The sequence below is a fragment of the Thermobia domestica genome, chromosome 8 (assembly GCF_964235325.1).
Source record: "Thermobia domestica chromosome 8, izTheDome1.hap1.1, whole genome shotgun sequence".
In the NCBI taxonomy this organism is placed as follows: Eukaryota; Metazoa; Arthropoda; class Insecta; order Zygentoma; family Lepismatidae; genus Thermobia; species Thermobia domestica.
This window is the reverse complement of record NC_137461.1, coordinates 289033832-289053938: the sequence shown is the minus strand read 5'-3', so window position 1 is coordinate 289053938 and position 20107 is coordinate 289033832. Positions and strand designations below refer to the sequence as shown.

Sequence of the window (20107 nt, the reverse complement as noted above, 5' to 3'; positions counted from 1 at the left end):
CTGAATGCTATGATTCATAATGATTCTAATAAGTAACCGGGACGATGTAGTAACAATTTGGATTTTTTTTTTTTTTTTTTTAAGATTTGAAAGCGAACTTTTGTAAAGATGATTTTTTTTTTTTTTTTTTATTTTGTGGTAAAGAGCATGTAATAACGTTCAATATAGTAAATGTAATAATTAGAAGAGAGGGTGAATATGCGTGCAGCTGAACAAAAGAAATGTAGCATAACTGTACACATTACAGTTTTTTTTTAATTAAAATTTTCTTGAGATACGAATTAAATGGATAAAATTTGAAACCTAATATTTTCATTTCGAATAAATACAGAGAATACCCAGTAGTTTAGGGAATTTTAGGTACGTTCAAATGGTACAAGGGTAGATTCAGTAACAACGGTCTGTAATGATTATAGTGAAAAGTTCAACTGAAGGTGAAACGGTACAGATAGCGTTTGAGGGGAACCCAAAAGTAGACATAACAACCTTTTCAAAATTTATTTTTTTTTTCTTTCTTTCTTTCTTTCGGTCGTTGTGCAGAATCAGAGAAATATTTCACACATTACCCCGTTTGAGTTCAGCGTTCTCACATGATAGTGGAGTGCACGAATGTTTTGCGGGTTGCCAGGCGCACTTCTGTGGGGGCCCAAACAGGTCTGTGACTGGTTAAACTTGCAATGCATTTGGGCACACTTCAATCAAGGGAAGGTGAACGTCATACAATACATAAGTCAGATGCGTAATTACATTTTCTTTTATTTATTTATTTCTGGGTAGATACAATTTTTTTTCTTTCAGCCAAGATTTTATTTATTATTTTTATTTATTTATTTATTTACCTTTTGTTGGAGAGTTACAAAAATGGCGCCTTTTCAGCCAGGATTATGTCTGGTTTTGGAACTATCAAGCTTTATTTGTACCGGAAGACATCAATGTAATGCAAGCCTTAAAAGAATGTTCGTGTTAGTAAAATAGTTTTGTGTGAAAATAAATCTTAATTAATTTACGAATAACAATGGACTAATCGAAACTATAGGTTAAGGTTAATGTAAAAAAAAAAAAAAAAAAAAAGTCTGAAAGCATAGTTACTTTTCTTTTCTCGAGAGTAATGTGGTTACATGTGAGTGTTTGGAACGTAGTCTCTGGGGAACAATGTGAAATAGAAAAGAATAATGGCAAGTCAGAAGTCTAGCACAGAAACTCATGAAGTGGAAGAATATATGTGCTGCCAAGAGCAAATAGAAGGATATAGTGTATTTTGCGATGGTTGTCGCTTGTGGATACATGCAAAATGTTATGATCTTTCCGATGAGGAAGTTGCAAAATTGGATAAAAGCACAGACCCTTGGTTATGCAAAAATTGTGAGTTAAATAAGATTTCACGTGTCAATCTTCCTGAGTCTTCGGACAATTGTGACGATAACGATGGTCGCACGAACGAAATTCTTTCAATTAGTGCGCGCGAAAATGCAGGTGTAGAGCAGGTGCCGACTGAGACAGGGTCTTCAGTCAATATGACTGCTATGCTGGAACAATTTGCACAAATGTTGAGTACAAATTTAGACAGAAAAATCGAACAAATTAATGAAAATGTAAACGAAAACTTTGCCAAAATGAATGATAATTTTAATGAAAAATTTGAAAGGTTCAAAATTGAAATAACTCAATCTGTTTCTGAAAAAGTAGAATCTGTCAGTAGGGACGTTGAAGAAATTCGAACGGAAGTTAAGGACCTTCAGTCCACATTCAGTAATTTTCAAGGACAGGTGAACAACAAAGTCACGGAAATAGAGAAAGAGTTGACATTGTCGGAAGACACTTTGAATCGTAGATGCGATACTCTTGCGAAAGAGTTATCACATCTGGAATCAAAGCAAAAAGATTGCTTTCGCTTACTTGATGTGAAGGTGCAGACTTTAACTAACCGCGTCAATCGTGTGGAAGTTAGTTCACGTAAACGGTCGCTCAAGCGTGTGTATAGTGGTTCCGCTGGATTGGATACGTCAGATTCCGATATCCAGGTGGAAGTTCCGGTATCTTCTACTGGAGAAACTGGAGCGGTCACCACGATGACGGTGTCTGTCTGCCATTCAACGGCCAGTGACACTGTGAATATGGGTTCAATAATTAAAACAGGTCAATTGACATCGATTGATGGGAGTACGGTACGGATCAATGAAAGAATTGATGGAATACCGAGTGTTGTAGGAATTTCTGGTTTACCTGTGTCCAATTCTGTTAGTAATGCTTCGCAAGGTTGTTGTAGGTTAAGTCATTCGCCTCTTATGTCTAGCCAGGTTGTTTCCAATCCGGTTTCCATGAACGTTGGAATTCCGGAGGGCGTCTACAATCATACGGTTTCCTCTGCGCCAGAAACATATCATTTAGGACAAAATTGTGTAACTATACCCTTTTCGGAACAAAATTCGCAACGGGCAAAGAGTACCGTACTTGGTTGTAACACTCTTCCGAACGCCAACTATCGTAATGAAACTTTAATAGGTAATAGACCGTTAAACTTTAATTTATCCGAGATAAGAAATTTACCGATTTTTGCGGGTGAATATGGTTTAGCTGGATCCTTTCTAGAAGACCTTGAACGGACTTTTGAGTTGTTAGCCGTTTCAGAGCGTAGTAAATTATTACTATTACCACAGTGCCTTACGGCTCGAGCAAAAGCGTGGTATAGAACGATAGTAGACAAAATTCAGTGTTATTCGGACTTTGTACAACTTTTTAAAGAAAATTTCTTGTCGAGCAAGATGGAAAGAATTCAGAAAAAGTTTATTCAAGGCATGCGATATGATAAGAACAAATATCAAAGGTTCACTGATTTTGCTTGGAAAATAATTGATGAATATTATACCGCCATTCAAAATCCCGATGAGGCAGAACTGTTGGAAATTCTACTCGACTGTCTACCTGCCAATGAATCCAAGCTTCTGAGAGCAGTAGAACCGAAAACTATACATCAGCTGATCCTGAAACTAACCGAAATTGAAGGTTATCCCGAGTCTGTCATTGAAGGTTATCCCGAGTCTGTCATTGAACGGAAGTGGAAAAGACCATATGTGCGTCAAGTCAAGATTGCGAAGAAGTCAGAGAAGAACTTGAAACAGACGAAGGATTCTTCGTCCCAAACGGAAGAGGAAAACAAGAAACAAAATCCGTCGAATGATTCACATAGTACTTCGAGTACTGGTAATAGAGGAAGAAGAGCCTCCTTCAGATCGAATAATTGGCGAAATAGGAATTATCAAAATTGGAACTCGCAGGAAAGAGGCAATGGAAGACCACGCTTCAAACCGTATATCGGGGAGCAAGGACAGATGTATCGATATGGTGCAAGCCCACAGTTTAACAACCTGAATACATCTCAGCCGTACATGACAGGTGCAGGAACTTCTGGTGGAACGCCAACCTATCCGATGTATTCGTCAGGTGTTCCTCCTGGAGGTGGAGCAGTACCCAACACTGTGCCTCCTCAGGCGGTGCACATGGCGACGGCAGCGGGTTCGTTTCCGTCTTACCAGCAGTTCGTGCCAACAAGAGAGAGTTTGGAACAAAATTGTTTAGAAACTCAGCACAACTTCAGACGTTAACTGGTAAAAATATTGGAACACAGAACTTCGACAATTTAAAATTGTTTCGCTGTTCGGAGGAGAAGCGAGCAGAACTTCTTAACGAAACAAGTGAGGTACTTGATAAAAATTGAAAAAAAAAATGAAAAAAAAAAGTTCACGTAGATGTAAGGATTAGATTTAAGGAGTAGATGTAAGTATTCTGAGTATTTTGTTCTTTCTAAAAAAAAAAAATTGTATTCCTTTATCAATGAAAACATTTTTTTTTTTCTCTAAGGCACCCGGAAGATGATACCTCCCAAGATGACAGGTATCATGTGACGAAAAATTTGGAACACCCTATATATATATTAATAAATTAGATATTGTAGATAGATATGTATTTCATGGTATAAAATTTTATTTTTTGGTCTATTTCGTGTCATTAGGAAAAAATGGTGTCTTGGTTAGATTAGTTTAGTTCGTAGAATTGTAGTATATTGATTTTTGTGTCATTTTGTATATTTTCTTGTGTTTTATGATTTTTTGTGGTAAAAACTTAATATTTTAGTGTTTTTCATGTCTTCAGAACATTTTCCTATCGAATTCTGAAGTTAGGAGTCATCTATAAAAGTTTCATAATTTTCTACGAAAATTTTAATAATTTCTGGTTTCTATATTTTCGGCCATCTTAACATAAATTCTTAAAAAGTCCTTTAAATCGAACATTACTTTCTTCTACATGCATCATCTGACGTAAACGAAGAATTATCAGGTGTCAAAAGTTAATTGGTCGGTATTTTTCATCTTAAATCACGATTTGCTCATTCTATTGTTGTCGAGATTTATCAGCCAATCCCCGTAATCATCTTTGTGAGACAGACGCCTTGAAGAGTAGCATCCATAGTGGATGGTACGGATTTTGTGATTGTGAATAATTTTCGGCGGAATACAAAGGTTTTGGATTATTTTAAGTGGAAAATTAGTTTTGAAAGGGAGCCAAAGTGGTGAACGTTCAAGTTGGTTATAAAAAAATCTAAAAAAGGAAAGCCTAGTGACGGAACGAAAAGAAACAAAATTGAAAAGTGTACTGCAATGTATTACGCAACATGGCGTAAAGTGATTTGTAGGATGGTTTCGTACATAAATTTTTTGATTGCTGAAAGCTCTTAAGGATAAGAGTGGCAAAGTTTGTGGGAAATTGGGAAGTAAAACTGGACATGAAGCTGTGATACATAAAAAATTATGCTTAGAAATCGGAGTGAAATTAATGATTCGTTCGTCCTTTGAAACTGATCTGCATAGCGCGAGAATTGAAGCAATGTACCTCAAGTAAGTTAGATAGCTACGGACCCCTTCATCCAAAAATCTGGATTTTGGTACTGTAAGTATAAACTTTGTGTCGGAGATAGAAAGGCAGGATTGTGACGGATGTAAGTTTCTCCAACTTCATAAGTTGTGTTAAAGAATCGTGTTTGGTGTAGTGCATTTGGTTTTAAAATGACATCCATTTACAATTATGTTTAAGTAAAGAACTTCGTTCCCTACAGAGCTACTTTTCGATCATTCACATGTAAGCCAAGCAGTTTCTCTTTGGAAAAGGGGGGGTTATCAAAAATGTACAGAACATACAGTCTCTTAATTTCGTATGCAATGTAGAAGGTAACTAAATCCATAGAAATTTCGATATCTCTTTAGGCTTGCATAACAAAATTTACTTAATATAATCCTGTACCAAATTAATTAGGTAGTACCGTAATGATTCATACAAGGAAAAATTTGAGAATTCGGTAGTAACGCGTTCTGAAGTATCTACATTGTAGTACTATTTTATACGCTCTCGAAAGAAATGGGAAAATTTATTGTGTGTACAGCTGCACCACGTCACTGATGGTACGAAGTTCGTATCCCGTCTTCGATACTTTTATTTCAAAACAATCAGTTGGCTGTTCACCTTGAAAGCTTTATTTTACGCTACAATTAGACATAAAATGATGGAAATTAAAGATATCCGTTTTCGCTTTCTGGCACGTCCCTATACTTAATATGTGCATATATAGCTATATAGTGTGATATTTTGTGTTTTGTTTATGTATGTACTTGTGCGTAGGTTAAGTTAGGGTAAGAATGTAATGTTGATGTGTGCAAATTTAATGAATGTTGTGATAGCAGTTGAGTATTCCTGCTTGAGTAATTTGTAATGAATAATTTATGACAAAATAAGTAGTATAGCACACAAAATCTGAAGGGGCAGGATGTTTAATTCCCTGCAGTATATAAAATATAAACTGAATGCTATGATTCATAATGATTCTAATAAGTAACCGGGACGATGTAGTAACAATTTGGATTTTTTTTTTTTTTTTTTTTAAGATTTGAAAGCGAACTTTTGTAAAGATGATTTTTTTTTTATTATTTTGTGGTAAAGAGCATGTAATAACGTTCAATATAGTAAATGTAATACAGATAGAGAAGGTGAATATGCGTGCAGCTGAACAAAAGAAATGTAGCATAACTGTACACATTACAGTTTTTTTTTTTTTAATTAAAATTTTCTTGAGATACGAATTAAATGGATAAAATTTGAAACCTAATATTTTCATTTCGAATAAATACAGAGAATACCCAGTAGTTTAGGGAATTTTAGGTACGTTCAAATGGTACAAGGGTAGATTCAGTAACAACGGTCTGTAATGATTATAGTGAAAAGTTCAACTGAAGGTGAAACGGTACAGATAGCGTTTGAGGGGAACCCAAAAGTAGACATAACAACCTTTTCAAAATTTATTTTTTTTTCTTTCTTTCTTTCTTTCGGTCGTTGTGCAGAATCAGAGAAATATTTCACACATTACCCCGTTTGAGTTCAGCGTTCTCACATGATAGTGTAGTGCACGAATGTTTTGCGGGTTGCAAGGCGCACTTCTGTGGGGGCCCAAACAGGTCTGTGACTGGTTAAACTTGCAATGCATTTGGGCACACTTCAATCAAGGGAAGGTGAACGTCATACAATACATAAGTCAGATGCGTAATTACATTTTCTTTTATTTATTTATTTCTGGGTGGATACAATTTTTTTTCTTTCAGCCAAGATTTTATTTATTATTTTTATTTATTTATTTATTTACCTTTTGTTGGAGAGTTACATCTTCTGGTATTGAACTACCGCCGACTTAACTCTAAATTTCACTGTAGCACTCAGTTCTCCCCGTGTGACGAGTAGTTTCGTAAAGGTGGCGTTTAACGAGGCGGTTGTTGTGTTTTGCTGCCATTTTTTTTCGTTTTAACATTCTACGATTAATCACTGAGTCCTAGAGATGAATCGAAATTGGGAGGAAACGAGAGAACTTCGAGAAAACCAAACCACCAAAGGGTTCACTTGGCGCGATCTGGGATCGAACCAGGGACTCAATTAAGTGAGCGTTCTACCACTCAACTACCGCGGCCCCCCAAAAAAAAACATTATCGAGTATAAATAAGTCAAGTATATATTCCTGAGTGCTAAGTATCAACTTCAACGCTGATAAAATGTATGGCTGTTCAGATAGCGGACTGGGTATCGTGTGGTTATCGCACCAGCGCAATAAGCCGAAAATTCGGATGAAATCGCAATCCAGCCAGTACTTTTTTTTTATTTTTCGCTATTGAATTCCCACGTAGAGAGGAATTATGTAATATAAGGTCGATTATTCGTTCCATATATCAGCATTAATATAATCAGATATGTAAGAAATGAGAACGTGTGAAAAAAATCTAATATTTTGTGTCAGAGGAAAAAAAAAACAAGTAGTTTTTGAAATATTACAGGTATTTATGCAGGGGACCCGTTTTCAGGGAACGTCCATATAAAAATTTATGTATAAGAGTTCCATATATTCTTTAAGTAAGTACAGTACAATGATTGGATAGTTTCTGATGTTTGTAATACCGTATTTTAATATTTTCAGGCCATGGGTGCTCCTTTGTTGATCTGCCCACTTTGCTCACAGCCGGGGTTTGCCACAGTTGATTCTCTGCGATCAAGTCTGATCAGCGCAGCCACAAGACACTTAGCATGCCCCGTCTGCCATGATGTTCTGCTGGGCTTGGATAAATTCACCATTCACCTGTTTACTCACTTGCACGGCTACTGCGACAACAGAAATAGCAGCACTACTTCACCTCAGATGGAACAGCCTCATCAAAACAGCCAGCATTGTAATAATGAGATAAGAGAGCACGGCAGAAATAAAAGTTCTCAAATGTACAGTTGTATTTCCTCTCCATACGAATCGAGAGGCTGGAGCAAAACGATTCAAACAGTGAAACCAATGGTATGGCATGAACAGTATGGGGAGAAGGTAAAGCCATATGTTAAGAATACTAGTCAATCATCGGCCTCTGCTTCTGCATCAAACGACGGTAACAAAAGTGTTCACCGCGATTGGTTGCAAATTTCAAAAAAAGAGCTTTTTGTTAAAAACAGAAGAGAACAGTTGATAGAGGATAAGTCACAAGGCTTAAATAGGATGCTTTTATCGCCTGAGCACTCTCCATCGAACACGTGTGCTTCAAATGATGTACTCTCTGTTTCTTATTCTGTAACACGTTCAAGCGAAGAACGATCGCCGCCGTCGAACAAGGATCAAGTGTGTTGCGATGAATGCAAAATATTGTTTGAAAACCCCAACATTTTAACCTTGCATAAAAAGCTTGTTCACAAAGAACTAACAAATCGTTGCCCCATTTGCCACGCGGTTTTCTCTAATCATGAGGAACTGCAGAAACACATGAAGTACCAACATGATGGTCGGCAGTTTTTCTGCCATCTCTGTTCGAAATCTTTTAAAATGCGGGGGAGTTTAATGGTTCATGTTCGCGTTGTTCACAACATTGGAATTGGATCAGAGTGTTCTTTGTGTGGAAAGCAGTTTGCTACAAAGTTTCGACGGGAACAGCATGAGAAGCGACACGCAGGCCAAAAGGGATACGATTGCAAGGTAAGTCCTAATGCCTCGTTCTATAAGTTTCCATTATTACATGAAAATAATTTCGTTTTGGTTTGTAATGTTATTTCAGGTATCCACTCAGGATGTGTGGAGTTGGAACTAGATAGTTTGTAGTAGTAATGCGCTAAATGGTACACTGTTATGATTGAAAGGACGGGTTCATTTCCTTTGATGTGGAAAAATGGGCAGCATTCCACTTTTCTATTGGAATAATATCTGAAAATTTCAACCAACATAAAGATAATTTATTAAATATCAAAACTGTGAATATAAATATACTTTCAACAAAAATATTATTGAATGACTTTTCCTGATTTTATATAACTGTTTGTGGGCCAATTTAAAAACATTTATTTTCCCTAGAAATGCCCGTTTAATTAACATTCACTTTCTTTCCCAAATTGGAATGAAGGGGTCGGTGTCAAATATAGAAGTAGGAGGGGAGAAAGAAAGGTGACTAGTTTTCGATACCTGGGTAGTATTATTAGTAATGATATAAAGTGTGAACATGAAATAAAAGCAAGGATAGGAATGACAAAAGAAGCCTTTAGGAAAAAGAAAATACTATTTTGTGGGACCTTAAATAAAGACTTGAGAAAAAGATTCATAAAATGTTTAGTGTGGAGTATTGTACTGTATGGGTCAGAAATATGGATATTACACAAAAATGGTGAGAAAGGACTGGAAGCTTTTGGAATGTGAGTATGGAGAAAAATGGGGAAAATTAGGTCGAGCGAGAAACAAATTAGAAGGTGTTAGAAATGGTAGAAGAAAAAAGAACGATTTTAGGTATTATTAAGAAGAGGAAGGGAAATTGGTTAGGACATTGGCCAAGAAGGAACTGTATTATGAAAGACGTGATAGAGGGTATGGTGGCAGGAAAGAGAGGGGGAGAAGAAGACTATAAAAACGATATCAAAACAGAGAAATTGTACGTGAAGACGAAGAGGTTAGCGGAAGACCATGGAGCATGGAAGCTTCTCAGTTGCAGCAAGTGACCTGCCAATAATGGCAGAATACCTATGACGATGATAATTTTTCCCAAAACATCAATTTAACAAGGTTATAATTTTCTATAGTTCTTCCAAAAACTACAGTAATTATATATCAAAATTTAAATTTAATTACAGAACAAAATATAATTTAAAGTGATTAATTTAACTTCCACACCCACCGTGAAATGCAAAAATGTTTGGTCCCAAAATGGAAAGAAAAGTATATAAATTAAAATTATTGTTCACTGTAGAACGCGAAAATCACTTTAACGTTACACTATTGACACTTAAGGATCGTAGCTTACAAACATTTATAGAAGATCCATATCACGCTGAAGGGATCCGAACCAAGTACTTCAAACCATATAATGTAGCCCTCTTATTCTTCTTACCTGTTCATGTCGTACCACAATAACAATGGAGTTCAAATTTTCACACAAGAACAGATAGCAGCATTATATGTTAACACACGATTACGTATCTTTCGTTATATTGACCTACTAAAACAATGTTACTAACGTACTACAAAAATGTCCAATCAGATGTTTTCTAAACTTTTCTTTTCTTTTTTTTCTTCAAGTAACATAAGTGTTCGATCGTTAAACTGTTAAAAATTTCTGTCTTCAATTGTCCTTTAAGTTCCTCTAAATTTTCTGTAGGTGGAACCAGGGTTGGCTAGTTTAAACCAAGAAACGAAAAATGTTCGTAAAAGTGTAACTGTCCGTAAAATCTTGATGAACCAGAAGTATCTTTGGTATCTATTTATGTAGAAATGGATCAGAGCCAAAGTGGACTTAAATAATTCGTATCTTTATTCACTTTTCTTACTGATATGCAAATTAAGTCGTTGCATTTCTTTAACTTGAACTGAATTAGTTCTTTTGTACTCTCCAGTACTTTGAAATAGTCCATATGTAATTCTGTATAATCTTTTCACTTGTGCAATTGTGTATCTTTTTGTCCTTCTGAAATGACTCTTGACAATTATATTAAGAAATGTGTAAAGGTAAGTACAACTTTTTTTTTTTTTTTAAGTAGTCCTTCGTGAGTGATTCGGCAGACATATCACATTTGTGGCTAATTAGTTCCGGTTTCGAATTCAAATGGAGGACAATTTCTCTCGGATGTAAGCCGAGAAGCGGTTTGGATTTCGTTTCAAGCTTACGTGACCCCTTCCAACATAATCCGGTTGTTGCATAATAACCAATTCAAAACAAACTTATTTCTGGCCATATGTGATGTAAATACATAGAGCCACAAAACACGAGTTTTTTTGTTTTTTTAATAAAAACCATGGTTTTTGCCAACCCTGGCTGGAACTGCTACCTCCATCTGAACTTAAGTGAGAACAGGGTTGTAAACTTAGATAGTTATTATAAGTAACACGAAAGATCAAAAAGTTGTTACATCAATATAGAAATTATTTAAGCTGTACAGGTTTATGATGTATTAGGTTTGTGTGAATGAAATGTCCGTTGGAAAACTCACCTCAGCAACACAACACAGGGATGGACTAAGGTCACGCGTCCCGCAAACAGGCTGGGATATTCAGATGGTCAGGAGATTGCAGGTGTTATTGCACAGGGACGTGTGAAAGTGGGTCATGCGAAATACACAATTGCAAGTGATTTTTCTTTACGAATTCAGATTAGGACATTCTGCATGCCAAGCAAAAAAAAAAAAAAAAAAAAAAATTTGGGCCGTGGTGAATGACCGCACTATTTGCCATTGGTTTGTGAAATTTCGTTCCGGTGACAGAAAAATTAAATGAAATCTTTAAGTTTAACGCCCCACGGTTATGGCAGTTAGGCTAAAGGAGACGGTGATAATGAGAAATGAGTGAAATGGTGAAATGAAGAAAGTGGGAGGAAACAGGAGAACCCCGAGAAAACCCACAAGCACGGTTGTCCACCACGAAGTCCACACGGCGCGAGCTGGGATCGAGCCAGGGACCCCAAGCACCGGAGGTGAACGCTCTACCACTGAGCCACCGCGCCCCCATTTCCGGTGACAGAATTGCATATATTCGTAACATTGCAAGCAAGTAAGTTATACGCCGTACCATCGTCATTAGGCGGTTTCGTGAATCGGTAGTGTAAAAATGACTGATAGGTGCCACATCTCTTGACACCAAACAAGAATCGCCATCTGGAGGTGTGCAGTTCTCTTGAGAGAAAGGAATAACCGGGACGGATTCCTGCATTGGATTCTCCATTCAGATAGAAAATGGATCTATCATAGTCAGTCATAAATGGATGGATCGTGAACAGAATTCAGAACAATTTCTTAAACCACCTTTCCACCCACAAAATGTATTGTTGCTACTAGGGTGATGTATGGCGGGGTATCCATCATGTCTTTCTCAGGCGAAGTGAAACCATCAACGTAGATCATTACAATAGTGCCCTCCGTACAATGCACCACAAACTTGTCCGCAAGCATCCAACAGTAGTCAACAAACATAATGTTCTCATGTTGGATGACAATCCGTCCCCATATGTCGCCCAGAGAACGGTGCAGACTCTCCGTTAATTACAATATGATAGCCGTTTTCCTTCGACCGCCACCTCTTACGGTATTTCGATGACTTCTTGGGAGAGAAGACTTTCTATATAACGATTAGGCGGTGCAGCGTGCGGATGAAGACTATTTTCGCCATAGAATCCAGCTGAACGATGCCAAAAGTGTGTAGTTGCAGACGGTGACTATTTTGATTAACCAAGTGTTGTAGTTTTCATTTATTTATTATTTTTTGCCTTTGGAAATGGCGCACCTCGAACTACATTTCATTCGCACAAACCTAATACTCATTTAAGGGGAGAAATTGATACATCTTCGAAATAGTAAAGATAATAAGTATTCAAGTACTCTTGACTGCGACGCAGAAAAAAATAAACCGTTCAATTTTGGCAGGTTTTGCTTGTTTTTTTAGAAAGGGTTTGGTAATTCACATATACATCTTATTTCCTATGGAAAAATGTTGCACCTTATGTGTAAGGCTAGATAAATTTTTTAAAAAAAAATCAATAACCTGACTTTTTTTCTTGTTGTCTTCTACGGAGGTATTTTTCTTTATGGAGCACCTAAAACGACAGACTTCTCTTATACTGGACACTATGTCTTTGGTACGAACTTTTTATTTCTGAAGTTCCGAAAAGTTAATGTCGCACTTCTTATCCAATTTACAAATATCCATAAAACAATTGAAAAAATTTATTTAAAAAAAAAAATGTCTACACTTAAAAGTTAATTAAAAATCCATTGATGAAAAGTTGATTTTGAACGTAAGAAAAATTCATAGCATGTGTAGAAAGATAATTTTCCTTCTGTTTCTTGTTCCAGGTCTAGATTGCAGATAAAACTAAGGGTTGTAACTAAATATTTTCAAGATTTACAAGGTATCTATCGGTCACGAAATAAGAAAACGGTCATGAAAGTCAAATTTAGCTTTTGGGTTACGATTTTATCTGTATAAATATAAGTATGGACTAGAAAATTTTGTTCTATAAAACGTCAAAATTCACCACCAAAAATATGTATGGTCGGCTTTAGGCGCTACCAAATCGCAAGCAAAGCACGCTTCTATCGCATTCATTAAAATACGGCCTAATTCGCACCCAAATTTTCTCTTGAAAATGTTATGAAATTTTATTGTTTGGTAAAGAGAAGGTCACGAAATTTCATTTTGGAATTATAGTAGACACCCTGATTTAGCTACCACCTTTAGTTCGATATGCAACCTAAAACTCGAGTTCCATTTACGTTGCTTATCCGAAATAGCCGCAATGATTGCAGATGTCTTTGCTGTGAGATAATCTTGATAATTTGGCTTTTCCGTGTATCTTCTGTCATAAGATATTCCCACAGCCAAAAGTCACGCGTGTTAAGACAGGTGATGATGTGAATCTTTTGCAGCCAACCCACCTGCCTCGAAATTCCTAATCCTAGAAGTGCACTTTAGCCTTGGTATCCAATGCAACCAGGTGGGAAAAGAGGAACGTCTGCAGCATGTTGGCGTAGATAGCGCCCATGACACGTATCTTCCTCAAAAAAGAAAGTCCCGATTAGATAGTCCATAGATACGCGCACTACACATTCATTTTAGAGCTATCTCGTTTATGGGTTTTGAATTCGTTTCTCAGATTCAGCAGTTGTGCTGATTCACACCGTCCTGTACACGAGGAAGATTGTCATGTTCGCCAGCAACCTTTCATCACGCTATTGGATTCACAGATTTTAGCCTGGTGTTCTTCTTGTTTAGATGATGCACAAACTCAGCTTATAGGATTTCGTATGAATTCGATTCCGAAGGTCTCTGCTTCCGCCAAGTGAACTTAGTGGTGGACAGACACCGTGTGCGTGGGTTTCCTCGGGGTTCTCCCGTTTCCTCCCACTTTCTTCATTCCACCATTTCATTCATTTCTCATCATCATCGTCTCCTTTAGCCTGGTCGGCATAATCGTGGGACGTAAAATTTCATTTTTTCGATTCCGAAGGATTCTAAGCATCGTACATTGCGACACATCTTTCGTAAACTCCAAGGACCTTTGCGGAATCCTGTTCCTCCGAATCGTAACAACGTTCTCCCGTATGCGACAAACCATCTCATCACTTCTCCCCAGGCGGCCACTTTGTGTCTTCAGAATCTTTGTATTCCGCTTCGTAATGTTTTTTACGTCCGGAGCTTTATTTTAATACATACTACTGAACTTTTGATGCACGAGGAGGCACAGTTTCACCACTGCTTCTTACAGGATACTCTGCGCCTTCTCCTGAGTCGATACTATCTTTAAAAACACGTGATCTTTCGTAGACACATGATTCTATTTGTACAGTGTTGCCAGCTCAAATCTCAAAAGACTGTTGTACGGTACAAACTCTGTTCGTTACAACGTTATTATAGAGAATTTAAATGCCCAAAGTGCTTTCAGAAAAGCAGTATTGAAAATTGTTCCCAATCAAATTATTGATAAAACAGATATAAATTAAACTGTGTGTGTTTAACAGCAACTAAATTTCATACATATTGCGATATTTTGCCTTCTCAAATTGTTATTGCGTAAGAGTTTTTCGAAGTTTGATTTTCTTAAAAATTATCACAGGGTGTACTTATATGGATTTCTGCATCGCATTTTAATGTTGTTTCTTCCTATAGATATGTGGTGTGCAGTTCTGTGAGAAGTTTGAATTGAACACTCATATGGAACGACATGTGGTAGAGAAGTCATTTGCATGTGATGTGTGCGGGAAAGGATTCACCACGAGAACTGAGCTGAAATCGCATGAGAGTGTTCACACGGAGGAGAGAAACTGTACATGTTCCAAATGTGGCAAAGCGTTTAAAAAGGTTAGTTCTAGGGTTTTCCTAATAATTAAAAAGTATTTTAAGTACTTGGCTTTAATAACGTCTGTCAAACACGTTATAGTAAGTGGGAATGGCTGACAGTGCTGAATCGCGATGTGCGAAAGAGAAGTATGGCAGGCATGTACATGAAAATGTGCGCTTGCAGGTTGAAGTTCGTTGGACATAAAATGGCTCCGAAAAGAACACTGTTCTGGTATCTTTCTTATATGAGGTACAGCTATAGTGCAAGGAACGATGTTCTTCGACAGATTTTACCACATCGAAGAAAGGAATCACCAATGTAATTAAACAAAACAGGAAAGTACCTCCAGAGCAAGCAGGTTGTTCCACAGTTGAAAGAAATCACCCCAAACCAAAGATATAGGAGATGTGACCCGACTAGTGTCTCAGCTGGTCAGCAAGGTGAGAGCTACACAAAAACTCATTACTAAGAGTGTAAGAAGACACAGATTAACCATGAGAAGGATCATTAGCCGGGATATACAACTGAAAGTAAAAGAAACCTCATGCTCACTTTCTCACCGAACAAATTATCTGAGAACATAGATTGTACTCCCAAGCGATTGTATTACCTGTATTTATCGGGTGATAAATGGCAGTATGTTGTAACCCTGGATGAGACTATAATATATTTGTGCCAATTACCAAGCAGATCTGTTTCCATCCCAAGGATGGGGTAAGCTGGATTTCCATATAACACGAATTTTTTCCCCGCAGGTTTCTGTTACGTAAGAAAGATCGCGCTTCATGAAGTTGTGCCAAAGATCAAGATAAATCCAGCATGCTATCAACTGCTAGTCATCGAGACATCCCATCTTTGTACAGTAATGAGATGTTGAGGCTGTACATTCACCAAGAAAAAGTGATCAGCCATCGATAAATTGCACGGGGAACCGAAATTTGGGCTGTACCATATTTAGACATCTCTGTGTAATTTTTGGATGCTGCAACTATGAGTGGTGTGCATTTGGGTGTAGAGGAAAAGCAGTCGCAAAACGTCGTCCAACGTGGAAAATGTGCAAGGAGGAGGGAGACAAACTTGATCCGATCCGACTACTTTAATCATCATCTTCCTTTAAAGTGGGTTTTGTAGTAGACCAACATCATATGCTTGGGTTCTCTCTGGGCCCTTCGTTTCTTCTTACTTTTTAAATTCTACCATTTAATTCAATATCATATCATCAGCACCGTCACTCTTAGTCTCGGAGCATAAACGTAGGACGATTTAAAAAAAAAAAAAAAAAAAAAAAAAAACCGGAGAATCATCCTTTAAGAGATAGTTTGGTGTCACATGGTTGTATACAGTTAGAGCTCCATACAAAACACAATCACTGGTTTAAACACGGGTTCATTCTTTAGTGCAAAATTCTGGATGCCGTCTATATAGCAGAATATTCAAGTTTATTTTTTTATTTATTACATACCCTCCTCGCTTGTTGAGTGGTTAGTGTGTATCTTTGTACCTATGTTCCCGATTTCGATTTCCGGTAGCAGAATCTTCAAGTGAAATGCATTACAGTGTCTCGGGTTCCACTTTTAACTGTAGGTCCTCCTCTTGTGCTGAGAAGGGACTCTAAACACAAACAAACGTATTTTCACTCTATTCCACCCCCTTAATTTCTAGTTTTCTGTTTATCATGCGAACACAGCCTTCTGGTTGACGTCACTTCAAATTTGGTATCCTAGCCCTCCTGATTTGCACCGAGATTACAATATTTGTATTCTTCCAGGAAATGTATTTTCTTTTCATTTAGAGAAATTTGTAAAATTTGAAATAAATGAAACTCCGACAGTGCGATATCTAGTAAATACAGCAGATAAATTAGTACTTCCCAATCAGAGTTTATACAGTTTTTCCTGATCATTAAGGAAAGGTACGAGTTTTCTTTATTAATGGAAAGTTATGTGTACTCCCTTGACTGATTCCTGACTCTTCTCGTCTAGCATTGATTTCAGTAGATCTATTAGAATTCGTTGTTTAGTTTTCCAAAAGGGAATCGTAATAACAGGGCTCATAGCGAGTCAATTTTTTTTTAACTAAAAGTTACTTCTTTTTTTTCAACTTGGTCACTAAAAGTTACTTCCTTTCAAATTTGTCACTAAAAGTTACCTTTTTGGGAGGTAAAGTGACTTTTTCGTGTAATTTGTTTTGCATTGGCAGTTTTCTAAGAAAGATATTGTAAAAATAAATGGAAAAAGGCAGAAACTTGTTACTCTTCTGAAAGCTTCAGTACTCGCTGCCACATGTGAAACAGTCAGCTTTATTCTCACTTCAGCTTTTATTCTTTCTAAAGCACAGTGGATGGTTGGTGGATGCTTAAGCTCTCTGTGTCTATTCCTTCTTCTATCATAATAGTCTTTTAGTTTTCTCTCGTAGTAGTCACTTGTGTTAGGAACCCTTATTTCCCTAACTTCCTCATCATGATTTGGTACTTGAATTGGTCTTGAAATTAACCTCCTATCGTTCATCCCCTCCTATCGTTCCAAAACTCCGCTAAACGTTGTGTGTTTGTGTGGTTCATCATGTTCGTGTTTGTGTTATGCTTCTTGTATGTTTTTCTTAAGAGTAGGTGATGAATTTGAATATTTCACGGCTTTGAGAACTCTCAATGCTATGTTAAATATAATGTTTGGATGAAGATATTCGGAAATAGACCAGTACTGGATCCACTTACTTAGAAGCTTCTTACATCTGCTAAGTCTGCTTACCGTAACTACAAAGCATACTTAGAAAACCTAAGAAAGGAGGAAGTTCAAAGAAGAAAAGGTGAAACAAAACAACAAAGAGAGAGGTGATGGAGAAATTGACAAAGGAAAAAAGGGGCATGATGAGGTTTTGGTCACTTTTCAACTATTTATAAGAGGCCAGACCACTATGAGCCCTGTAATAAAAGACACTTTTCTAATACCCTCATTCATGCTTTTGGTGTGATGGGTGGTTGTTCATTTTGTTTCTTTATAACATTGCACATTATTGAATAGTATCCACATTTCATGTCCCGATCACAAATTATTTTGAAAACAAAGTCCTTACCTTTAAGCAGAGAATCACATGCAGAACTAGGTGAGGAAGGTTTCTGCATATGGAACACATTAAAATAAATCGAATTACCCAATAATGTTCCTTCCAAGTTTAGTTCTGCTTTTATATTTCGAATGAGTCACTCGATCATTCTTTTTCGGGGCCAAACAAAACTTAAAAGTTCTTTTTACATTGCCTTTTTGTGTCTCAACAGTGGTAGCTCAATATTTATTATAACTTTTGATACTTCCAGATACCTGCGTTACCCAAAGGTTTGGCCCCGAAAAAGAATAGAATGACCGAATGACTTAGTCAAAGTATAGGGAAGAAGAAAAATTGAAAAAAAAAAAGACTACTACATGAAGTTTTTTTTTCCCCCCCCTCAATTTACGTGAAACTCGAACATCAAAACAATTGACATTACCAAACTGATAATTTTTAAATATTTTTAGCATGTCAGGTGTTCTTCGTTATGTCAATTTCAATTAATCTACTCGACTGTGGAGCATTATTTAGCGAGAAATTTCCAACATAAAACTTCCCACACTTTTAGCCTTGTTCGATGAGGATTTTTCAAATACTACATATTTGTGTGTATTTTGTTACATTTTTAGCTTTCTTTCAGTAAGAAAACATGATATATCGAAAAATGTTGCTTATTTACTTCCATCGTCAATACTAAATTGGCTACATACAACTGAACTGATCTGGAGAGTTTATGTTGTAATGTGCGGTGGTATTACAGTTGTCATCGTATGATTTTATCAAAATTGTTTGGAATGAAGTCAGATATAATTAGGCGCTACTAAACCCATCTTATGGGAAAAACAAACGAACTTTTCTATCATCTATAACGTAGTTTGGTTTGGTGTCAACCATGTAGTTTATTTTAACGTCCTCATGTTAACTCGAATGAGATTAGAGGACTGGTACACACTGTTAAGTAGATTATACCGCTACATGTAGTTGTGGACGCAGGTTATTATAAGAGATGTTTCAAGAACAAGGTTAACATTATTTATAACAAATTGAAAATTTTATATATGTATATATGTTGAGTTGATTTTAAAATTTCCGTTCAGCAGCGAGGCTATATGAGACGTGGACCTACTGATTAGCGTGGAAGCCGAACCACATGAGCTCTCTAACAACAAGAAATATAAAGCATCCAAATAAAAACCAAAAAGTTTACGAAGCATCTACAACTTCAGAAACGTCCTTTATGAATGTGACATTTCCTATCCGTACGTTTAATTAGTTATATCAGTAAATGAACGATTAAATTTACTAATTTTATGATTCAAATTCATATGGTTAAATAACCATCCAAAAAGGTTTTAATGCCAATTAATCTAATCGTAGAAATAATCCTATATGACCATTAAATATAAGTGGTCCCCAATCAAACCAACTAACATAAAGTCAAACTACAAACAAAAAGAGAAAAAATAAAAATATAAAGCAAATAAACTTGATTAAAGACTGCCTTATAATTCTCGTATAGGCTTAGCTTACAATGTCCTCTTGGTCACTCCAACTGCTGTTATAAATGCCACACCACATCAGAATAGACCCACTTGATGTTTATATTAGACTTTCAAGACATTACAAACATTTTCAGTAGATCTATTCACTGTAGTTACAATATGGCAAATGCACCGGCTATAAGAATGAGTTAAGTCACGATACTTCATATAGTTCATTGCCCACCCGATAGATGGGATCATGTATATAAAGAGTTCATAGGTTCCAGGATAAAAGCCGCTAGAACAAAAACCTGCTGTTCGTCCGTGCTATTACATATCTACATCTTGAATTCTGAAATCAGGAGTTTATATCTAGTTAAATTTAACAAAATTAAGATACACAGTGTTAATCGTTTTAGCTTACCTTTCATATGTTTAAATATACTTATAGGTTGGTGATCAAAGTACTAGCAATATTGAATGAATAAATCAATATTTTGACGCGTGATTATTTTTCCTCATGTTTGATTCCATTGTTTGAATTTTATGTATTGTAGGAGCAGCACTTGACTCAACATATGAAAACGCACGAGGGCAAACAATGGGAGTGTGACATTTGTAAAAAGTTTTTCACTACAAAGTATTTCTTAAAGAAGCATAAACGATTGCATACAGGTAAGAATATCTAAGTTATTGTTGTCTCTGACGACTAAA

General features: G+C 36.5%; 1 protein-coding gene across 1 annotated transcript in view; it reads left to right on the top strand.

The window, feature by feature from the left end:
• Positions 1-20107, top strand: part of LOC145693691 (uncharacterized) — a 46587-nt gene that overhangs the window by 5261 nt on the left and 21219 nt on the right. The window contains exons 2-4 of the mRNA XM_081769949.1: positions 7505-8536; positions 14696-14887; positions 19951-20068. Coding sequence (XP_081626075.1) covers positions 7505-8536; positions 14696-14887; positions 19951-20068 — 1342 coding nt within the window. The remainder of the gene's footprint in view (positions 1-7504; positions 8537-14695; positions 14888-19950; positions 20069-20107) is intronic.